The 21,951-nt window shown below is 42.5% G+C and overlaps 3 protein-coding genes across 3 annotated transcripts; 2 read left to right on the forward strand and 1 right to left on the reverse strand.

Moving 5' to 3' along the window:
• The first annotated feature begins 24 nt into the window (after positions 1-24).
• On the forward strand, positions 25-5,808 carry hexd (hexosaminidase d). The gene is made up of 12 exons (XM_069156165.1): positions 25-277; positions 358-449; positions 545-660; positions 859-946; positions 1,075-1,239; positions 1,310-1,493; positions 2,268-2,339; positions 3,168-3,366; positions 3,481-3,642; positions 3,731-3,838; positions 4,567-4,656; positions 5,331-5,808. Exons 2-12 carry the CDS (start codon positions 363-365, stop codon positions 5,500-5,502), a joined length of 1,443 nt encoding a protein of 480 aa, XP_069012266.1. The 5' UTR covers positions 25-277; positions 358-362; the 3' UTR covers positions 5,503-5,808.
• cybc1 (cytochrome b-245 chaperone 1) lies at positions 5,673-10,802 on the reverse strand. The gene is made up of 6 exons (XM_069156167.1): positions 10,672-10,802; positions 8,941-9,028; positions 8,733-8,774; positions 8,462-8,632; positions 8,227-8,371; positions 5,673-6,638 (listed from the first exon to the last, which is right to left on the reverse strand). Exons 2-6 carry the CDS (start codon positions 9,026-9,028, stop codon positions 6,476-6,478), a joined length of 609 nt encoding a protein of 202 aa, XP_069012268.1. The 5' UTR covers positions 10,672-10,802; the 3' UTR covers positions 5,673-6,475.
• A 1,115-nt stretch (positions 10,803-11,917) lies between these two features.
• narf (nuclear prelamin A recognition factor) lies at positions 11,918-20,248 on the forward strand. Its single transcript, XM_069156168.1, has 12 exons — positions 11,918-12,252; positions 12,901-12,973; positions 13,085-13,150; positions 14,298-14,426; positions 14,515-14,647; positions 14,916-15,050; positions 15,736-15,854; positions 16,755-16,884; positions 17,486-17,558; positions 17,884-18,021; positions 18,879-19,036; positions 19,133-20,248. Exons 2-12 carry the CDS (start codon positions 12,917-12,919, stop codon positions 19,378-19,380), a joined length of 1,386 nt encoding a protein of 461 aa, XP_069012269.1. The 5' UTR covers positions 11,918-12,252; positions 12,901-12,916; the 3' UTR covers positions 19,381-20,248.
• Positions 20,249-21,951: the final 1,703 nt, after the last annotated feature.

Here is a 21,951-nt window from a genome sequence, read left to right on the forward strand (position 1 = left end):
CCAAAACACGAGCTGGGCGACAAAACAGGAAGTCAAAAATCGATCAATTTGATCAACTGCGTAAACCTGAAACTCTTCGCACGCGCGGTACGGTCAACCATCTCTTACTGCGGCTGCGTAGACTAAAAAAAAAATAATCGATTCACTGGACTGCGTATGTGCGTTTAAACGACCGGAAGCGACAGTCAGACGTTTGTCGTGCAGGACAGGTAGTCTGCCCACCTTCAGGACTCCTCGTGGTCACATACCTGCATACGGTTTGGTACCTGCTGTCCAGGTGAGTCACACTAAGGATCATTCACGTGTATAAACACCCAGCTGTGGCTGCTGATGTTAAAGTGCAGCTCTGTGTAACAGGCAGGATGAAGTGTCCACCTTGGCCTAAAGGGAAGAAGCTGGTTCACCTGGATTTGAAAGGTGCCCCCCCACGAGTTGAATACCTAAACAGGGTAAGCCTCCTCTGTGAGCAACACGATCATGTCCACACCCCCGTCACTGTTTAAACAGCACGTGTGCTGTTCACTGACGTGTTTCACCTCCTCAGCTGATCGAGCTCTTCTCTCAGCTGGGAGTCGACGGCCTGCTGGTGGAGTACGAGGACATGTTCCCCTACGAAGGGGAGCTGAAGCTGCTGCAGGCCACAGCACAGCCTGCTTACAGGTGCAACACATTCCCGCCTCTGTTTACCGTGTGCAGTTGTGCATGCTCTTTCTTATCTGTCTTATTATTTTGTGAGATACTGTAATGAAATTATAATCCTTCCCGTGTTAGTAAGAGATAATACGCTGGTGTGCCATAACAATGCTTCGTTTCAGTAAGTTCATTATGTTGAATGTTTGCTATATGCTGCGTTTATAGCCGAGAGGAAGTACTGTCTGTGCAGGAGCTCGCCAGGTCTAAGGGCATGGAGGTGATCCCCCTCGTACAGACATTTGGTCACATGGAGGTGGGAGCAGACTCTCCTGCTGTTTATAACCAAATATAATGGCTAGAACTGCTCAAGTTTTGAATTGAGTTCTGTATCACGTTTCGTCCCTCCTGTCTGAGGCTCTGCTTTTGTCCCGTCTGTCACAGTTTGTGTTGAAGCATCGGCCCATGTGGCCCCTGAGAGAGCTGTCGCACTGCGTCGGCACTCTGAACCCCCACAAAGAGGACGGGGTGAAGCTGGTGATGGAGATGCTGAGGCAGGTGGTGGAGCTGCACCCCGATCTAAACACACTGCACATCGGAGCAGATGAGGTAAGGACGGCTCTTTGGTTAACTCATTTTCGTCACTGGATCTCATTGCGTTTGTCTCCACTGCCACCAGGTGTACATGCTCGGCGAGGGCGAGGAGTCCAAGCTGTGGCTCGGTTCGCCAGGATGCACGGTGGAGCAGCTTTTCCTGAGTCACGTGACCAAGGTGGCCAAGGCTATCAAGGAGGCGTGGCCTCACATGACCATCATAATGTGGGATGATATGATGAGAAGCATGAGCCAGGACACACTGAAAGGTGAGGAAGAAATACAGCTGCTTTCCACTAAACCTTGAGATCGGTGATATTTGAATCCTATGAGACGAGAGTTACACCTTTTGAAAACAAAGAATTTCAGTTCTGTAAAGCTTTTTGACTCTGTGACCTCATTTAAGGACATACGCTACCAAGAAGCAGCGTTTTGATATTGTTTATGGTTTGATTCAGAATTACATGTGTATGCAATATAGACATTAGAATTCTCATACATAACATAATGATATAAGATATGAAGCAGCCACTAATTTAAATAAAATTACAACTAGTTTTACCTTGACCAACTACAATGTTGAAATGCATCATTAGTACACAAAAAGGCCATTTTTCTGCATCGATCAGCCCTACTTTTAATATCTAAAGTACATTTTGCTGTTAACACTTTTGTACTTTTAGTTTCAGAAACAGAACTTTACATGCAACGGAGGTTTTTACTGTGTTATTATTTTAAATAAGTTAAAGATCCATCCATCTGTGAGCGTAGATGGGTGGATGATAAAGATAATAAAGCTAGTATGGTAATAATAAATAAAAGTACCCCCATTATTGAATTGCTTTGCACAAACAGAAATATAATCAAAATTCAACTTCAAATTACAGTATTTTTCGAAGACCAGCCGAAGGATTCCCGGTTGTCTTCACCTTTTTAGATCTGCTACTGGTTTTGGTGTCATTGCACTAAAATGCCACCTGATTTGATCGTCTTTTTTGTTGTTTCTGTTGTTGTGTCTGTTGTTGTTGTTGATCATGTGAAAGCTAGCGGTCTTGTAGGACTCGTCCAGCCCATGTTGTGGGACTATACTCCTGACCTGGATGTGGACAAAACTGGTAGGAACTGAATAATTGGTATCAACGCGCTCATTTCTTATGTATGCATGATCCAATAGTGTACTATAAAACCTCACATGAAAATATGTTTAATTCAACACATTTTTCTGGTTTACTTAGTGTAAATATTTGAGTTTTGTTTATTTCTAGTTAATTCCACTGAAAATGGCTTAATGTTTTACTTTTAACACAATATTGTCTAACTTGTTTTGACCGCTGAGAGTTCACTCAACTCATTAAATTAAGTTTACAAAACAGAGGTAGCATATTAGCATACTTCCCAGCATGCATTGTTTGAGAGTTAAAACTCCCCAAAGACTCGTCATTTTAGTTGTTTGAAGAAAAACAGACTTGATGGAAACCTGCTGTGTGTTTTTAATGTGAAATTAAGTTATGATTGTTTCTTTTCACGAAAATAAAAATGATTCAAAACATTATGAAGGTTTGTTTTGAATTTAGTCACTACCACCGCAGACATAAATCTGTGACTGTAAGCCGCCTTAATATGAGTCTTTGTTCTCATCCTGATACACAATGAGCTCTAAAGCTGCATCTTTATGTTTTTAGTAGTAATTGAAGAGGAATATTTTTAAACTGGGATAATGTAAAAGGAAAGCGAGTCTTCCTGTAACTCCTTCATGTGACAAAACAGTTGTTACAAGTTCAGCTACCACAACAAGTTTGACTCGTTTAAAATTTACGATTGACTTTGAGCTAATTAGTCAACCCGAGTGCCGTTAACTCACATTTTTAAAACCACAGGGGAACGTATATTTCGAAGTTGAATGAACTTGAAATGAGTTACAGTGTGTATCCCATGTTTTCCAGTGTCTCTGCTAGAGAAGTACTGCAGTGCCGGTATGTCAGATCTGTGGGCCGCCAGCTCTTTTAAAGGCTCCACCAGCGTTTATACTTGTGTGACCGGCACGCAGAGACACGTGGAGAATCATCTGCAGTGGCTGAATGTGGCTGCTTCGCTGTCTGCTGGTGTGAACCTGAAGGGTATCGCCATCACAGGCTGGCAAAGGTAGGAATCAGAGCAAGTTCTCCAGGTTAGAGTTATTACCCAAGCTGCTGCTGCTACATATTTAATCAGCTAAGCACAGGTGTTTACTTGGTCCATTATTCCCCCCACTGTCAGGTACGACCATCTGTCCGTGCTGTGTGAGCTGTTGCCCGTGGCTCTCCCTTCACTAGCAGCCTGTCTCCAGACTCTACTCCACGGTCAGTTCAGCGCTGAGACTCAAAGCAAGGTGACTGACAGGCTGGGGATTTCCTCAGTGGAGGTGGAGGCCATGGGGAGGTGAGGTTCGACACCGTCTAATGAATAGTATCGTCAGTACATATGAGTTTCTGCAGGTTAACAGGATTTTGTTCTGCGTGGCTCTCAGGACATCTTCGGGCGACTTGCTGTTTCCGGGACGGAGGCTGGCTGAGTTAATCGTGGAGCTCAATTCACTCCTAGACTCGGAGGACATACGATTTTTTGAAAACAACATGTGAGTTATGGTCTTTGATCATAAGATTTCCTTTTCACCGTTTCATTGATTTAAAGAAATAGTGATTGTGACATGCATCTTGCCATCACCGTGGGTTCTCCCAGCACAAACGAACAACGACCAGTCAAAGTCCAGTTTTGACGAGTTTATTGACACACAAAATAACTCTGATGACCGTGTGCTCTCCTGCTCAGCCTCCGAGCACACGTCCAACGTCCTTTCTGCGGCCAACCTGCGGCCCAGTGTCCTCCAGGAGTCCTCCTCCTCTAGTGTCCTACCAGGTGCTATGTGGAGAGAGATGATTAGTGATTCCAGGCACCGTTCCCTGAGCCACTGCCCCAATCAGTCCCACCTGCAGCTGAGCCAAACCACGCCCCACTACCACAGTGATATATTGATAAATATATTGATATCAGAATTTGTTTACTCCCTTATGTCGGTATCTGGCCCAAAACTTTAGTAACAGTCGGGCTCTTATTTTTACACTTTAGTTTTTATACACTTTCAATAAACAGGTATAATATAAGAATTATTGAGTTTTAGAGGTTGTGCTAAAAAAAAAATTTAACTTCGGACGGGGACAGTCTTTATGCAAAGCGGAGCAGTAGCTTCATATTTATCCTACAAATATCAATCAGCTAATTGTTTTTCCCAGAAACTGGCAGAATATTCCTTTAATATTTTTGACAGATATGCAGCTGATGGACTGTATAATTTTGCTACTGTAGGTTTGTCCGAGGATGGTTCAGCCCCTACCAACGTCAGAGGAGGACGGTAACCCCGCTAATCACCATGCAGATTCACAGCCAAGCATCAACGTGAGTATACAATTCTTATGTTTCAACAAAACAGGTGAAAGCAGTCTGTCAGCTTTAGATACAAATGACCTGTTATGGTGATACAAATGCTTCATCAGGCCACCCACTGAGAAACAGTCAGGACTGTCTCCAAATAGACACAAACACGTCTTTGTTAACTGTACACTATATGTACTGTATATGTACTATACATAAGGATAAGCTAAAACAAACACATGTAATCCAATCTGTGTACATAATATCATCATAAAAGGACTTTTGTTCTTAAATCAATCTTCAGAGTTTATTCTCATGACTTTTTCACATAAATAATATTATATTTTAAATATATTTTTCTTAAAATGCTAAGACTTATTCTTATGAGATTACAATTTTCTCAAAATGTGACTTTAACTCTTGAAATATTACTTTTTTTTCTTTAGATTTTTTCTTAAAATATTCAAACTTTTATTCTCAAAATCTCAGATTTTTTTTATTTTTTTTTCAGTTTAAGACATGATACTGCTAAACAGCAACAGGTTAGCAGTGCCATAGTGAGCGTGTTAGCTTGCAACACGCAACATTTAGCTCAAAGCACCTCTCTGCTAAAATACAGCCTCACGCTGCTGCGAGCATTCCTGTAGACTCTCATCCTGTTTGTCTTCCAACTAAAACCCCATGCTATACCCTCGCAGGTACCTGGCTATGTTGCAACAGAAGGCGGAGGCGGTGAGAGAACAGATGGTGCATGTTTACCCAGATTCAACAGCCCAGGAGTGGATAGAGGAACACGTCAGCCCTGTAATGGCTCCTTTACAGAGGATAACGGAGGAGATCGGAGCCTGTGTGAAGGAGATGGTGCCATAGAAAGATTCTCCACTTCAGCATTGAACTGTTTTTTGTTTTTTTTTAATTAATTCGGACTCTGTCCTCTGAATTTCTGCCGCACATCAGCACTAACATTAACTGGAGTGATTTTATATGTGGTGCATGTGGATGGAGGTAAGTGTAGCAAAGAGAGGAAGCAATGTCATTAAATACAAAACAGCTTTATGTACGTTCTGCAAATGTATTAAAAATAAACCAACAGTCAACAAAAATCCGCTGAATTTCCCTTTTCAGGTGACTCACATCAGCATTCACGATCAGTCATGACACAGCCCTGATTCAATACATTTTTCAGAAATTAAAAAATTAAAAAAACAGTTTGACTAATAAGTGTTTGCCTGAGATTGAGTCTTTGGTTCACAATGAAAGTGTATAAATGTTCATGTACAGCAACAGACACCAGCATTTCACACATGATTCACTCTGGACTGAGTTCAGGAAGTCCTCCGTGCTCGATTACAGTTTGCACATGCATTCATCCGGACTGCAGACTGGGTATGAATAAACATGCAAAAGGTGATTATGAAGTGGGTGGTCCAGAGAATAGTGGGAGAAACACTTTCCTTCAACTCGCACACATAAACATTCATTTGAGTTCAGTAGGAAGGCACAGTAAATCTGGAGTTTACTCTCGAATAGTAATTAGCTCAAAAATGTAAAGAAATATACAGAAGGCTAAAGTATAATGACAGAAAAAATTCATCAGATTTCCTCAAGATTTTTTGGGTGGGGGGTATTTTGACAAAACATAACAGATTTTTCTTACATTTTCACCTGGAAGTTATGTTTAAAAACATGATGATAAGGAGTCACTAAAAGAGCCAATATCCCTGTTGTTGCATGCACATGTTCACAGTTTAACATGTGTTGAGGGCGACACTAAAACTTCACCCTGTCTTATATCTTTGAGGTCCCATAATGCCCCCCACTTAATCCACACAGAGATCAGAGTTTAGTCGGCTTCGTCGTCTGAGTCCGTGCTGTTGTCCAGGGAATCTTCCTCCTTCTCCTCTTCTCCCTCTCCGTACTCAGCCTCGTACTCCTGCTGCCTTTGTTGCTGCAGCTCCTCCAGACCCAGGAAGCGCTTCAGCAGTGCAGCCACGGCCTCCACATCGCTGACGGGTGGAGGTGCAGAGAGGGAACAGGGACATACTGTGTTAACTTGTGGGAGTTTCGACCAAGAATATTTGTTTTGCTTGTTTGGTTTTAATAATCACATTGTAAGGAGACAGTGAATCCAAGTTATGATTGACAGTTACACTAACAATGATGGGATGACCTACAGTCGAGTAACACGAGACAACATTTAGTTTAAAAGAATATAAATAATTGTCTAATAAATATTCAAGACAACTGATAGATACAAACATATGTAGTATAAGGAACAGATATTACTTATGACCGAAGACAAAAACGATATACGATGGAACTTTTTAAAATGATAACTAATATGTTGTTATAGTGATAATGTTCTTACCAGGGCTGTAAACATACTGTGTATCCTTGCCTTGTCAGAATGTGTGCAATAATTTACATCAGGGGACTCCTTTGAGAGCTATTCTTTTTTCCTTTAAGAGCTACTTTAACCAAATGAAAGCGTCTGAGCTACATGAGTCGCTCTCTGACTCTAACATTTATTCACATAGCTGAGCTCCACCCCAACCAGCTGAATGAGCTTCCTTATGTGAACTATAACAAATTGATATTCAACCTCGCGAGCGACTAGTTGGGAGACCTCTGATTTACAACTAAGAATCTGTATATATCTGGTGGAGGAAATTGTATTGAAATATGCCATGTGCACATACTGCACATGTTTAGTCTATGTTTGACTACATTTAACTGAGTTTGGGTATATGTGTGAGTATGTGTGTGCAGGTATTTATTATCACATGCATATACTGCATGATGTGCATGCATGTGTTTTATAGTATCATTCCCTCCCCCCAAAAAAGTTGCTGTTTGTCTGTTTGTCAGCAGGATTACAGAAGAACTAGCAGCGTGATTGTCATGGACCTTGGTGAAAGGGTGTAGTATGGGCCAAGGAAGGACACGTTACATTTTTGAACCGATATAATATATATAAATAATATATCTACCGATACAATATTGCCACACAAAACATGGCCACACTGTGCTGTACCATTTCCCCTAGAAGCATCAAAAAGGATTCGATTCAACTCAAATCTTCAGATTCAGATTCAGACAACTTTATTGATCCCAAGAAGGGCAATTCAATTGCATCTTACCCAGTCCATACGCACAACTTTAAAACTTACAAGTAGCAGTATCTAAAGTTATAATAAGTTACAGATAACAATAAGTTATAGTCCATATAAGTAACTAAATTCAAAGCCTGTCTTCGTCATTTAAAATATTCACTGTCAGCGTTTAGTAGCCTGATTGCCAAAGAAATAAAAGACTCCCAGAGGGAGTGCACGTCTCTCTGCTGCACCCCAGTTATCTTGGACCAGACTTTCACAATACTGATTACACTATTCTTGTCCTTCACAGACAACCTGTTAACCAGCCAATAAATGAGAAAGTTAAAAGGCTTTTAATAAATGACTGGTAAAAGAGTTTAGCTTCCACAAACAATATTGCCACACAAAATATCGCAACATGTATTGCACGAGTTTTTCCTACCGCCAGCAGTCTCAAAAAGGATTTGATTCAATTAAAATCTTAAATCTCATAACGTACCTGCGTCCCCCCAGCATGGCGCTCTGAGTGAGCGGGTAGGAGAAGCCTGCAGCCAGCCGCAGCATCAGCAGATATCCCTTTCCCAAATAACGCACCCTCTCCTCCTGGACGCAAACATCACACAGCTGCGTCAGATCCAACACAACTGAAAGAGAGGAAGACGAAACATTAAGATGTAATATTCTTCGCTCTCACCTCACTAATAAACTGCTGTGTTGACGAACCCACGGCTGACCTTTCTCCTGCCCCTTCCTCCATAACGTCAGGATGTAAGCGTACAAGCTGAAGGTCTTGAGCTCGATCAGGTTCTTGGTTTTGTCAAACACGGCCTCCTCCCACTCCTCCATGTTCTGCATGGCCACGAACAGACAGCCGGTCACGTAGAAAAGTTTCCACGGGATGCTGTCTGATGGATCCACACAACGCAAGAGAAGAACACACAGAGCTGGTGTCAGCAAATGTGGGAAGTTACGTTGAGGGACTCCTGTAAATTCAGTTTTGTTTACCTGAGCTGTAGTATGCAGCTGCCAGCCCAACAGATGCTACACCTGCAATTAAAATAATAGGTTTGTTATTGTGGAGGAAATTCAGTTTTCAGGAAGTGTTTCAATTAAAGACTTTAGCGGCGGATACAGGATAATGGATGGCTTATGTCGGGATGCTCATTTCATATTTGAGAGTGTAAACAACATTTGTTCTGAAACAGAGACTTACCAACAAGAAGAGACCATGAACGGATACCCGGGGATCTCTTGAGGTGCAGCAGGTTGGAGCTGTACTCTTCTACCATCATGTATCCCATCTGAACAAAGGTGAGAATATGAATCCAGTGCTTGACATGTACTGGAAGTCAATTTTGACTGAGCATTAAAGGGCTAGTTCACCCAAATCACGAGTAATATATGTTGGCATTTATCCATTATGGGATTTTGAGGTCATATGTGCATCTGAGATTTCAGCTGCAACTCAGTACATCATAAAATAATCAGCAGTAGCATGTCTTTCCCAAAGATGGATTACAAACCAAGCAAAGCTTGGCAACTTCAGAGTCCTAACTTTGCTTCGCTTTAGAGGCACCAAGACATTCAGTTGGATTTTTCAGGCCGACTTCATATTAAAAGGTCAAACATCTTTTGGTTTTCTACAACAGTGTGATATGGAGAAAAGAAAATTCTTTCATTTTTTTTACTGAACTTTTTTGGTATTAAGAGTAAAAGAATGGATGTTTGTAGAAATGTTAAGCTACAATTTAGCCATCATTAATTGTATTATGAAATGTTGTCCTTATTTGACATATATAAAAAGATAGTTCACATTCTATTGATAAATGTGAACGATTTAAAGGGTGCCTTAATGTAATATGCACTTTATTACCAGTGATGTCTTATCTTTTGAACACACCTCTAAACTGCCTCACTGTATTGACATCTAGTTGTACGACCTTCATTATTTCAGATTTGAGCTTGTACATGGCAGTTAAAAGATAAATCCTGCTGATGCGCTGGGAGGCATCATCACTGATGTAACCTGAGGTCATCAGGTGTTTTGGGTCTTTCAACATCAGACACCCTCATCCAGGGGACCCATCCAGGGTTGATCACACCTTTAGCTTACATCCCAACAGAACTGCCTTAAAAATCTGCCCTATTGTTCCAAAGTGGCTTTCTCTGTAGCTTCAGTAGTGGATGTGATGTCCTTCCTTCTGAAACAATGATCCTGCCAGGTGAAAGCTGCATTGATGTTACACCAGCTGCCGGTTGGAGGCGGTGGTGAGGAGAACAGATTTAGCCCAAGGTTGTACGTGTGGCCTCACACCAGCTCTGAGGAGCCGTGATGGTCTTTGACTGCTGGTGGTCCTTTCTGGTGTTGATGGTCATGGCTACACTCTCATATATATTCAAACTAATAAGTTGAATCTAATTACCACACCATGAATCTGGGACACTGTAGTGTTCTACCTCTGTACCATGCAGAGTCCGACTCAGGGTCCCAGGACTTCATTTTTTTCAAGAGTCTCCCTGGCAGGTTAATGCAGCCATGGGGTAAGCTGCTTGTGACAATGGGACTCTTTTCAAATTAAATAAATGATATTTAAATGATGTTGATCTGTTTCTGTGAGACACACTGCTGGTTTCCTATTGTTCAGTCCTTTGAACAGAACAGATCTACCAATGTATTTAGATATAGGCAGAATAAAAACTGTTCTCATGGCTGGATATCCCTTGAAGTGAGACAGGATATAATTTATATACATGTCTGCTTCTATATCCATTTTTCCTAAATGTGGGTGAACTGACCCTTTATTGGATCTGAAAACCCAACAAGACAAGAAAGATGCTTCTGCTGTTGCTGTTGCTGCTGCTGATTGGATGAGATGTGAGACCACACAACAGTCTCACCAAAATAGTGCGAGATACCAATAATATAAGGTTTTGTATTGCTTACCTTAAATTCGTATTCTTTTCTGTAACGTTTCGCTTTAAAGACTTAGAAAAAGACTATTTGTACAAGGAAACGCATCCAGTGAATTATAAGGAAGTTCTGTTCATATTGCAACAACAACTGCCCTGAATGGGTGATACTTCCTTCCTGGATTCGTCAGCTCTGATTGGACAGGCTCACTTTAACTCTGCCTTCAAAATAAAAGCTTAAAATCTATTCATTTAAAAATAAAGATATCCGACTGTGTGAGTTATTAACAACACACATCTTTTGATTTTCTACGACAGTAACTATTTCAAAATATTTTATTTTTGTTACATTTTATTCATAACAATACAGGACTCTGAACTGCGAATAGACCAAACAACCATAACAAAGTGGAACAAAACAACAACAACAACAACAACAACAAAAAGACTGCCATTTCACAGAAAAGTTAAATACATATATACATATATGATGACTGAAATGTCCATAGGTAGAATGAGAAACAAAAAAGAGTCCACGATACCAAGATCAGGTGAGGTCCAAAAAGGCCTAAAAACTGGAACCGACACATAAAAGCACAGTGCGATAAAATGCAGCAGTGTAACCCTGCTGAAAAAACCCAGCTAAAACCATCTTAAGATGGTAGCTGGTGCTAGACTAGTCTAGTTGGTTAACCAAGCTGCTCTTACTGATCTGTCAATGTAATTGGCCAGCTTGGTATGGCTGGTCATCCTGCTGGACCAAGCTGGTGTCTGCTGGTCAAGTTGATTGGCCATGTGGCTGGTCTGACCACCAATAGAGTCGAAAATAATTGGTTCCCAGGTTGATAGTTCTTCTTAATTGAATCAGTGAAGGAACTTAGGATGTAGCTACACTGGACACAGCACACCAAATTACTCCAAAGTACAGACAGGAAGCCATTTCATCTTTTAAAGCAGAGGAAAGAATCATTTCCACTCACCAAGTCTTTAGAAAAACCAAGTGTCAAAGAGATTCTTGGGAATGAACTTTCTACCATATATGGTATTATTCAAATTAAATACAAAAATGTTTTATTTTAGTTTTTGTTGTTTACTGAATCAGGTTTAACTTTACCATTATTTTTATTGTCTTGTATTTCAAGCTTACTTGAATGAAACAGAATAGATTTGGACTTTTTAAATCCCGTCAACGTCATCGATAATATCGCTTTTGTTTTGAAACTCCTGAAAACCTTGAGTCAAAGCTTCCGGTGCTCCTTTTGCGCATGCGGACGAGACAAGCCGGGGTACACAATGGAGTCAGACGTCCACAGACACGACCGGTTCGGATACGAGGAGCCCTGAAGCTTAAAAAAAGAAGAAGCAGAAGTTAATGTATGATGAAATAAAGACGGAGGTTGAAGCTTGCACTGACGGTGACGCCCTCTATATTCGAGGTGACCTGAAAGTGACCCGGTACCGGCTGAGTGGCGCCGCGGTGCTGCATCGGTGCTGCAGTCCCGCCTGGTGGAGCAGCGGCGGCTCCTCTGACCGTCCTCCGCGTCGGTCCGCGGCTTTGTCCCCCCTGTCGTCCCCCCCGCCCCCCAAAAAAAGCCGTTTTAATAGCAACCGTGCGGTGAGTTACCTCGTGTGTATCTACCACCAGACCTGGCACACCGTTGAGCCCACTCAGTTCAACCGTGGAGGCCTAAACACTCATTAGTACCCGTCGTTAGAAAAAAAATGCAAAGTAACGTTTATCATAAATAAAACTCGCTCATTTGTGCTGCTTTCCAATGTCATTATCTTCAGCTGTAATAACATATCTATCATGCGGGTGACTTTTTTGTTGTTGTCTGTTGTGTCTCGGGAGAGTAACACGGTGTACCCAGACCACGACTCAAAGTATATATGTGGGTTTTACAGCGTGATAACTTCCTGCCTTCAGACGCACGTTACGTGACGTCACGGGCTTTGCGGCTGTTGTTTTGTTGGCATTGTTTATGTAATTAACGCGAGTCATTCAAATTTAATGACAGGATACTTGTTTGTGTTTAATATGGGCTTCCCATCATTATAGAGCTGCTGTGTTTGTGATGAGCAGGGTTGCCTGTGATAGGATGGTGGAAACACACACACACACACACACACACACACACACACACACACACACAGCAGGGTGGAGTTGACAAAACAACACTGAGCTGAGCAGCAGGCTCAGTCCTCCTGCTGTGAGGACGTGATCCACACGGGGAAGCTAACGGTGCTGTTTCTCAATTTATAGATAACCACCAAAGAAAATGTCAGAGGTCAACGTGGCGAAGCGCAGGGAGAAGTGTGAGAACTGCACCAAACAGGTATGTTTCTGGACTCCCGAGTCACGAATCTGTCGATTCCCTCGCAAGAGTTTGAAATGCTTTTTTTTTCCTGCTGTCAGTGCTGAACTGAACTATTGATCTTCCACACAGTGCAACAAGAAGCAGAGCAGTGACGGTGCCAACTCAAACCAGGAGAGAGAGGACGTCAATGAGCAGGTAGTAGTGTGTGCTTACAAAGCAATTTCACTGTTGACCATCAGGTTGTTTATTAAAGGGACACTCCACCTATTTTGTACATCAAAATCAGGTCGCTGATCACGAGGAGTTCAGTTCAGATTGTGAAAGAAAATGAAGATTTTTAAAGTAAAAAAAAAAAAACATTTCTCTCAGTTTGCGCTTGAAGACGAACATTTCTGACGTAAAGATGTTGTTACAAACTGGAGGTGTGGGGTTGTTGGCATTCACCAGGCATAAACAGGTTTATGAAAAGAGGCGAGTGGGTTGTATTCTGGGAAATGTAATGTATCCGGTGACAAAGCAGATTTGCGCTGCGTCTCAGTCACGTGCTGCATTCAGTACACTTACATGTTTCTGTACTTCCTTGTGTAGTGCCAGGTTTTATACAGTGTTGATATTGTCTCAAATGACACACTTACCGAAAATAACCGCAGCACTTGAATGCGTCACCTGACAACGTATCTGTCGGCTTTATTTGTTTATTTTACCTAAAAATCCATGTTTTTCTGCCATGTTTCACGTACAGTCAACATACTGATGGCTTCCATCCAACAGCAGTAAAGTGTCTCATAGTGAAACAAACACTTTTGAGGAGACCTGTACAATCGAATTTGTGTAAGTTTGGTGTTTTATGCAGCAGCTTCCTTCCAATATTTAGCCAAGATGGCAACCGTTGAGCGTGAGAAGTCTCCAGAGTCTCATACTATATATTTCTTTTTATGATTCCACCATCCAGGTACTCACAGTGCACTGCATGTTTCTATACTATCAGTCTGAACCTGCTTGGACTTAAAAAAAACAACAAGTGTATTTACGTAAATATGCAACTTAAGACACAACCTAAGTCAACAGCTCGTCTGCGTCTGGACTGCGTATGAAACATTAGCGGGATTTTAATGTGAAAAGTGAGTCATGCGGTATTTGGTTGACCAATAATTGTCTCAGTGAGTGACACATATTTACACGTATTTAGATGGTTCGCTCATCAGTCCAGCCAACAAAGTCTTGATTATCTCCACCTCTGTTTACTTTCATTTCTGTCTCTGATCGGCCACCAAAACCTTTCAAATATATAATGTGTGTCTCTTAACGCCGTCCGCCTGACACACCGCTTCTTCTCCTTCAGGTGAATGACGGATCCCAGTTGCTGCTGAGTGCATGTCTGTCCTGCGACGGCTGTCTGTCCGAGGAGGACGGCCTGAAGATCTCTCAGCAGAGCCTGGAGGAGGTGGAGCGAGTCCTGGCTCTCAATAAGGTACGCTGCTCCCGAAGCCGGCCGCCGACGCCTGAGAAAGTGTCGTCTCGTTGAGCGACAGCTCACGGTGTATCTCTGCCCCCGTCAGAAGTGCGACGCGTCGAAGCACAAGGTGCTGGTGGCGTCGGTGTGTCCGCAGTCGCTGCCGTTCTTCGCTGTCAAGTTTGGTCTGGACGTCACTGAAGCCGCCCACAAACTCTGCAGCTTCCTCAAGAGCCTGGGTGAGCAGTCTGAGGATGTGACATCCCTTCGCCATCAGTTTCTCACCCTCTTCTATTGGCTTGATTTAATCAGAACCAGCTTTGTCTCCTGTTTCTATTGGATTTGCCTTTCTTAAAGTTATTAAAGTCTTAAAGCTGTGACTTTTAGCGATTCTTTTAAAGATGTGTAGAAACTGCCACCTGCTCATCAGTATCACAGAAGCTGCCTTTGCTTCTTTCTCACTCTGTCTTACTGTCTCCGCTCTCGGCTGTCTGGATTTCCCTGCAGGGGTTCAGTATGTGTTCGACACCACTCTGGCGGCCGGCTTCAGCATCTTAGAGAGTCAGAAGGAGTTTATTCAGAGGTATCGCAGGAGACACCACGACTCCCACGCTTTGCCCATGTTCACCTCCTCCTGTCCAGGTAAGCCGGCTTCATCCTCACTTCTTTTCCTCCATAACATTCTCCTCTTTTTTCACATTTTTATTGCAGTATTTGCTCTGTTTTTGCGTCTTTCTCCCGCTGCTCCTCAAGCTCCTTCCTGTACACAGAGTTTATTTTCTTGCCATGTGCTGATTCAGCGGAGGCAGAGCTTGTTTTAGGAGCACAGATAGCAGCGCAGAGCTGCTGGGGAAAGATAGAAAGGTTTCTATCACCACTCCCTTTGTCACAGATAGGACACATGACCTTCTGTGGCCTTTACTCTTACACAGTGTGCATACAGACATCCAGGCTTTCTGTTTGCAGGGTGCATCACTCAACCATGGAAAAGTCAGTGGGATTATCAGGGATGTTTACAAATGGGCAATTATAAAAGAATCTGCCCAAATTAATGTATGATTTATTACACATTTTGTCAAGTGTGGAGTGAAAAGGTTTTTATTTTTTGACCAGATACAGCCTGCAGCCTTGAATTGCTTTTATTTAAGAAATGTGTTGGACTCTGGCTGTATTTTTTGTTTCCAATCTTTTGGTATTTATTTCTACCATAAATGAAAACATTCTAGGCAGCAACACAATAGGCAAAGGGTTATAAGAGTGTGTGTGTGTGTGTGTGTGTGTGTGTGTGTGTGTGTGTGTGTGTGTGTGTGTGTGTGTGTGTGTACAGGGTGGATCCGGTACTCGGAGCGCGTCCTGGGCAGTCTGGTTACTCCTCATATCTGCACCGCCAAGTCTCCTCAGCAGATCATGGGCTGTCTGGTCAAAGACTTCTTCTCTAAACAGCAGGTGAGCTGAAATCCTTCCCGGTCAAAGGTGTGTCGTTGGATGGTGGCACATCAAACACTTATGTATTTCTGGTTACAACTTCAGAAGATGGACTGAATTCCATCATCAGAGATAAAGATATGAAGGAGGTTTCTCGGTCATGAGCTCAACGGCCGCGTCAGGTTTAGGATGACATTAAATTTGTGTCAACTGAAACAAACTTAAACTTAAACTTAAACCAGTGGTTTAACAGAGATTTAAGGGATGACCTGTTTTTCTGTGACACTAAGGAAGCATGGCAGCAACAAGTCAAATATTAAACATACAAAATGGTTCTAACCTGAAAATAATCAAAGCAGAGCAGTTTTGTTGGTTATTGTCGTTATTTATTAAGAGCTGTCAAATATTAACTGCCACAAGCAAAAAGGAAAGAAAGAGATTTCCCCCCGATGAATAATAACGTGTTTAAAGAGTTGCCCTGCTTCAATAAAGATGATAGAAATACTCACACTAAACCATCATATGATTACTAGCTGAAGTGCGTTTCCAGAACAGTCAGCCTTAGTATGCACATAGAAGTGTCACAACTGAAGGTCACATTGTTTATCTATTGCTGGTGTTTTATTGTTATATCCACAAGAAGATATTTCTCAATCTAGTTTTATATCTCCTCCCTGTAGTTCTACTGTTTAGCGTGTCTGTCTGTGAGGCTCATTTACTGACAGTCTCTCCGGCGCTGCTCTCAAACCACAGCTAAGTCCAGATGCCGAGTGACAGGGGAAGACATTTGTTTGGCAGCCGACTGTCACAGGTGGTGTGACGCGACTCAAATCTGAACGCTCTCAGCAGAATATTCATCCTCTGCAGAGGGAAGAAACCGCCTCGTTCTGCTGTTCTCACTTCTGCTTCCTGTCCACACAGAAGCTGAGTCCGGAGAAAGTCTTCCACGTGGTGGTGGCGCCCTGCTTCGATAAGAAGCTCGAGGCTGTCCGAGAGGAGTTCTACAGCAGCCTGCTGGAGACCCGGGACGTGGACTGTGTCCTCACCTCCGGTACCGCCGCCACGGACCGGCTCATCTTTAATAATACATATTAGAGTTTGTTGTGACTCCTCGGGGATAAAAATGACAACTTTCACTGGCTGGAGGTAACTGAGACAGAGACGAGAAGATTCTCTTTTTAATCAAGTTGCAGTCTTAAACGGCCTCCGAGAGCTTCCATCATCCTCTTTCTGCACATCGTAGTGCTTCTCAGGCGTCATATGGGACCTAAAGTGTGCACATATGCTGCACTTAAGTACCGATGTACCAATGTACACATTATAATGATCACAACAGGATGCACGACATACTTCTTCTGTCCGGTTGAGATCCAGCAGCTTGAGTGTCGGTGCATCTGAGAAGGACTGTAGATGTGAGCATCGTGATCCGGTTTTACTTCCTCTGTAGTTCAATTTGAAATTTGAGGAAGCTGCAGAAGAAGGATATGTGTGCACCTGATCAATCATACAGACAGAAGATTCTGCTTGTTCAGCACTAAAACAAACACGAGAGATCACATCTCTTCTGTCCTCTCTTTTCTTCAGTGCCTCAGCCAGTGTGCGAGACTCTGAGACAGTCGTTGATACTGATGTTGAGATGTTTCATGTTTCAGGGGAGATCTATTACCTGATGGAGCAGAGGAAGGTGTCGGTGGAGGAGCTGGACTCGGTTCCACTGGACCAAGTGTGAGTTGTTGTGACAGTTGTGTTGGAGTGCTCGTTAGGATGTGCGTGTTTCTCTCCTGTTGGGAGACATTGACAATTACTAGTTTATCAACGCACACATGGACAAAAGAAAAAGGATCTCGAGTCTCCTCCAAGATGAGAGAAACCTACTCAGACTCATGTGATTTCATCAATGTGACTAATGAAGTTTTAATTTTGAAGGTTGAATAAGTGGGCTGGCTAACTGCATGTAATATAATAAGAGCATTTTGAATGATGGGAGCTGTGACTGCATGTAATATAATAAGTGCATATTGAATGATGGGAGCTGTGACTGTGACTGCAGGTTTGGAGAAGCTGGTGACGTGTCGCTGGTGAGGCATGACGGCCGAGGATCCGAAGGCTTCCTGGAACACGTGTTCAAACACGCTGCTAAGGAGCTCTTCGGTCTGGACGTCCATGAGATCACATACAAGACGCTCAGGTGAGACGCTGAGACACAGAAACCAGTCGTCCATCCATCCTGTACATCCAGTTCTGTTAGTCTGGATCAGAGGTCTCCAGACTTTTATCCCCTGAGAGCGACTGTGTTCAAATGAAAGTGTCCGATAGCGACTCGTATTTAGTAACATATATTCACATAGCTGAGCTCCACACAAACCAGCCGAATAAGCTTCTTTTATGTGAACAATAGCAAATTGATACTCAACACACATTTTGTATCACAACAGTTTAAATTGAACAGCATCTGCATGTTTCTTTCTGTATCTACGTTACATGCTTTAAATGCTCGTCTGTGGACAAACTGGTTTGAAAAGTGTGAAATAAAGCTTTTTTAATATAAGATGTAACAGGAAAATCCAGTGTTTCCACTTCGATTGAGACCCCCCCGCCTCTTCTGAAAGAAACACAATTCTCGGTCAAAACCTAGTAGACGGTTCGACCCCGTGTTAAATTGGAGGGATTTTAATTTGAAAAGTCGCATTCAGCCGAACTGCGGTGTAACTTTGATCTGTCGCTCACTCAGTGAAGCTCCACCCTGCTGTAGGGGTCCAGACGGAAATATTGTACTTACGTTATTTATCTAATTTATGAGCACCTGTTTCTTTCCAGCCCAGTGAGATTCTCTGCTGTATTTAGCGGACATGTTGAAGTCCTCTGATCTCTGTGGGTCAGTCAGCGTGTTCTACCGGCTGGAGACCTCTGGTCTCGAGTCCTTGTGCCTTCATGTGAATTCTTTACATTAATGTCAACAGTGTCATACAAATTGTAATTTGGATATCAAATATGACCTTGTGTATGAAAACTCTCTCTCCGTGCACCATGTTGGCGGTTTTATAGGAATCGGGATTTCCAGGAAGTGACACTGGAGCGCGACGGCGAAACTCTGCTGCAGTTCGCTGCCGTCTACGGTTTCAGGAACATCCAGACGCTGGTGCACCGGATGAGAAAGGGCCGTGTGCCTTACCAGCTGGTGGAGGTGCTGTCCTGCCCAGGAGGTAAGAACCTAAGACTACCTTTCAGTTTAGATTTGCTGTGTCAGCTGAGTAGATGCAGTTTTGAGCCTTTCCGTTCCTCCCCACGCGTCACTTCAGGGTGCTTGAGCGGCCGCGGTCAGGCAGAGAGCGAGGCGGGAGGTCGGGTGGACAAAGCCCTGGTCCAGCAGATGGAGGAGGCCTACAGCAGCCTGCCGGTCCGACTCCCAGAGGTCAACCCCGTCCTGCACACCCTCTATCAGGACTGGCTGCAGGGCCAGGACTCGCTGCAGGCCGGCAAGCTGCTCCACACCGAGTACAGAGATCAGAGTCAGATCCACACACAGCCGCCACACATGCAGTGGTGAGAGGAGAAGGAGGCATCTTCCTTTCAGACATGATGGAACAGCTGCTTGGTTCTGATTGGACCATCTCGTCTTTAATGCCAGCCCAATGAAGGACAAGCTGTGGACCATACAGCCCTATGGAGCAGCTAGTGAAGTCTCAATAGGTCAATTTTACATTTGGCCACAGGGGGGCGCTGTCTGGAATTTAATTAACACTGGCTCTTCTGTGACAAACAGGAGTGTCCAGAGTCCAGAAAAACACACACTTCATAGTTTTGCTTCCTGAATCAGTAATGTCAATAAGCTGTGCAGATAATATCTAACCTAACAAAAAAAAAAAAGTTGGGTAAAAATGCCCCTGATGTGTCAGATGTGAGAATCAACGACCTCTGTAGCGAGTATAAACTATTTACTGCTATGTTGCCTTCCAGAGCAATAAGCCACTGAGATGATGTATAAGAAGCTATAATCACACCTGGAAACCATGAACTGAGCGTGTAGATACCGAATGTATATCTGAAGAGTTTAATGCGTGTCCAACATGAATCATGACGTTTTTGATTTCTCTCATCTCCACTGTTTCTTGCTAAAAGACCCGACGATGTGTTTCTCAAACACAATGACAACTATGCAACGGTTTGAGCGGACCGCGACGCCTCCGCATGACTCGAGTCCAGTGATGCGATCGTCTGTACCAGTGGAGGGAGAGTCGTTGTTTTTATGGTACAGGAGGATCTCCTTTGTGTTATCACTGCTCCAATTCCACAAACTAGTATTTGTATTAAGTTATATGTTTGTTTTGTTGTTGTTTATTTTACAAGATCAAACACGTCATATATATGTACAGCACTAAAATATTCTGACAAACAAATCAAGTGTTGCCTCATTTTTAGTCTGTCGATGCTGAAACGTTGATTGTGCTTCCTGCTCAAATGAAGACGTTAAATATTAAACCTATCATGTGTGATAGGTTTGGTGAAAAAGCAGTACATATTTGTGGAGCATTAGTTAATAAGTTATTGGATCTGGGTTGTTCTTTTGTCTTTTTTTTATATTCGAAATGTGTGCTGCTGCTAATCCACAAAAAAGACCATAGAAGAATGAAAGTTTCTCTGATAGATGCCAGTGGATTATCCAGATCCAGACTACTTAAAGCTCCAGTTATTTAAATGCACTCTATTTTTTTTTTTAATATTTGGATATCTAAGTAGCAAATTTAACCAAAACCACTTACATGAGTGGATCCAACTCGAACTCGGTGAGGAAATAGGCCTTGTTGTCACTTTAAAGGGGCTTCATGTGTACAGTATACGAACTGAAGCTCTAAAACAGTATGTTGTTTGAGAATTCAAATCAAATGTCTTAAATAATGGTGAAAAAAAGAGAACTCGCTATCCCAAAACAACATTTACATTTCTGGTTGCTGGTTTGAGATTTGTTAACACAGGTGAGACTGGAGGAAATTGTGGGACGTCTCTGAAAGGCAAAGACATCAGCTGACTCAGGTTTCCTTTGTCACATTCTGTTTTTATTAATTGGATATAGATCAGTAGGTCGTCTGCATAACGAGTATTATGTTTGTAGATACTATGTCCAAAGGGAAGTATGTAAACAACAAGGGGACAAGGATGGTACCTTGGGGAACACCACAGGTCAGAGGTCACTGAAGAGGCAACATCACCCATGATTAATGAGTATGTTTGGTTTGACAAATACAATCAACAGTAAACCAGTGTGAGGCAGCTGAGGCCCAAAATAATTTATAATGCAGAATTCCCAAACATGGATTTAGGACTGAAGCTATGAAGATGTCCTCTTGGTTTTATTTTGTGTGCTTTTTTCTGTAATTTTACAGACTGATACATCAACCGATTTGTCTAGAAAGAAGTGGTTGCTCGTGCTACTTAGGGCCTCATAAAATTAAAAATGTCAATGTAAAGGATCGACTGGAAATAAAATATGCTCATTTGCCTTGTTGTAGAGGGTAATATGTCCTTTTGCTTAGCTCAAAAAGAATTGTGAAATCAGAAGTGGATAGACAAAGGTCTGAGGTGCACCAAATACCTCAAAAGCTCACTGACTGGTAAAACACGTTTGTTTAAAGAATTAAATGTGACATAAAACAGTCTGAAGCAGTTTCCTTCAATTATCAAGATTTCCGAGAAACACTCTTTATCAGTACGAGAAAACAAAACAGAATTTGCCTCACAAATAGGTTTGGGCTGTTTACAAAGTATTTGGTTGTGGCTTGTTTCATTTTCATACTGTGTTTGTTGTACTGTCATCACTGGAAAAACATCAAACACTTTACCAACGGCTGTGAGTAAGTACAGCGAAAGTAAAAGGATTCACGTCCCACCTGTGACCACAAACGACTCTATTAATGAAAAGCTTCTGATTGTGGGTGGTATCCTTGTGCTCATAATTGATGTTTGACCTCAGTGTTGTTCTCTCTCTATCTGATTTTCCCTTTCTCTTATCTCTTTCTGTTCTTAGCTGCCATTCAATGTGTTAATCTCTGCCAACAGTCACTTCTCTAAAGGGAGACGCCCCCAACTTGGTTCATAGTCTAACTTGACATGTTATGTTTTT

This window comes from Embiotoca jacksoni, unplaced genomic scaffold (genome assembly GCF_022577435.1).
Source record: "Embiotoca jacksoni isolate LCO1_2020_lvr unplaced genomic scaffold, fEmbJac1.0.p SCAF_20, whole genome shotgun sequence".
NCBI lineage: Eukaryota > Metazoa > Chordata > Actinopteri > Embiotocidae > Embiotoca > Embiotoca jacksoni.

What these genes read in the sequence shown, in the direction of transcription:
- hexd (XM_069156165.1), top strand. Translation starts at nt 363, where the DNA reads ATGAAGTGTCCACCTTGGCCTAAAGGGAAGAAGCTGGTTCACCTGGAT. An exon ending in TGCACATCGGAGCAGATGAG is followed by an intron (nt 1,240 to 1,309) that starts GTAAGGACGGCT and finishes CACTGCCACCAG; the next exon opens with GTGTACATGCTCGGCGAGGG. An exon ending in GAGCCAGGACACACTGAAAG is followed by an intron (nt 1,494 to 2,267) that starts GTGAGGAAGAAA and finishes ATCATGTGAAAG; the next exon opens with CTAGCGGTCTTGTAGGACTC.
- narf (XM_069156168.1), top strand. Translation starts at nt 12,917, where the DNA reads ATGTCAGAGGTCAACGTGGCGAAGCGCAGGGAGAAGTGTGAGAACTGC. An exon ending in GTTCACCTCCTCCTGTCCAG is followed by an intron (nt 15,051 to 15,735) that starts GTAAGCCGGCTT and finishes GTGTGTGTACAG; the next exon opens with GGTGGATCCGGTACTCGGAG. An exon ending in GGACTGTGTCCTCACCTCCG is followed by an intron (nt 16,885 to 17,485) that starts GTACCGCCGCCA and finishes TTCATGTTTCAG; the next exon opens with GGGAGATCTATTACCTGATG.
- cybc1 (XM_069156167.1), bottom strand. Translation starts at nt 9,028, where the DNA reads ATGGGATACATGATGGTAGAAGAGTACAGCTCCAACCTGCTGCACCTC. An exon ending in GAGGAAGGGGCAGGAGAAAG is followed by an intron (nt 8,372 to 8,461) that starts GTCAGCCGTGGG and finishes CCTCTCTTTCAG; the next exon opens with TTGTGTTGGATCTGACGCAG. An exon ending in GCCATGCTGGGGGGACGCAG is followed by an intron (nt 6,639 to 8,226) that starts GTACGTTATGAG and finishes TCCACCCGTCAG; the next exon opens with CGATGTGGAGGCCGTGGCTG.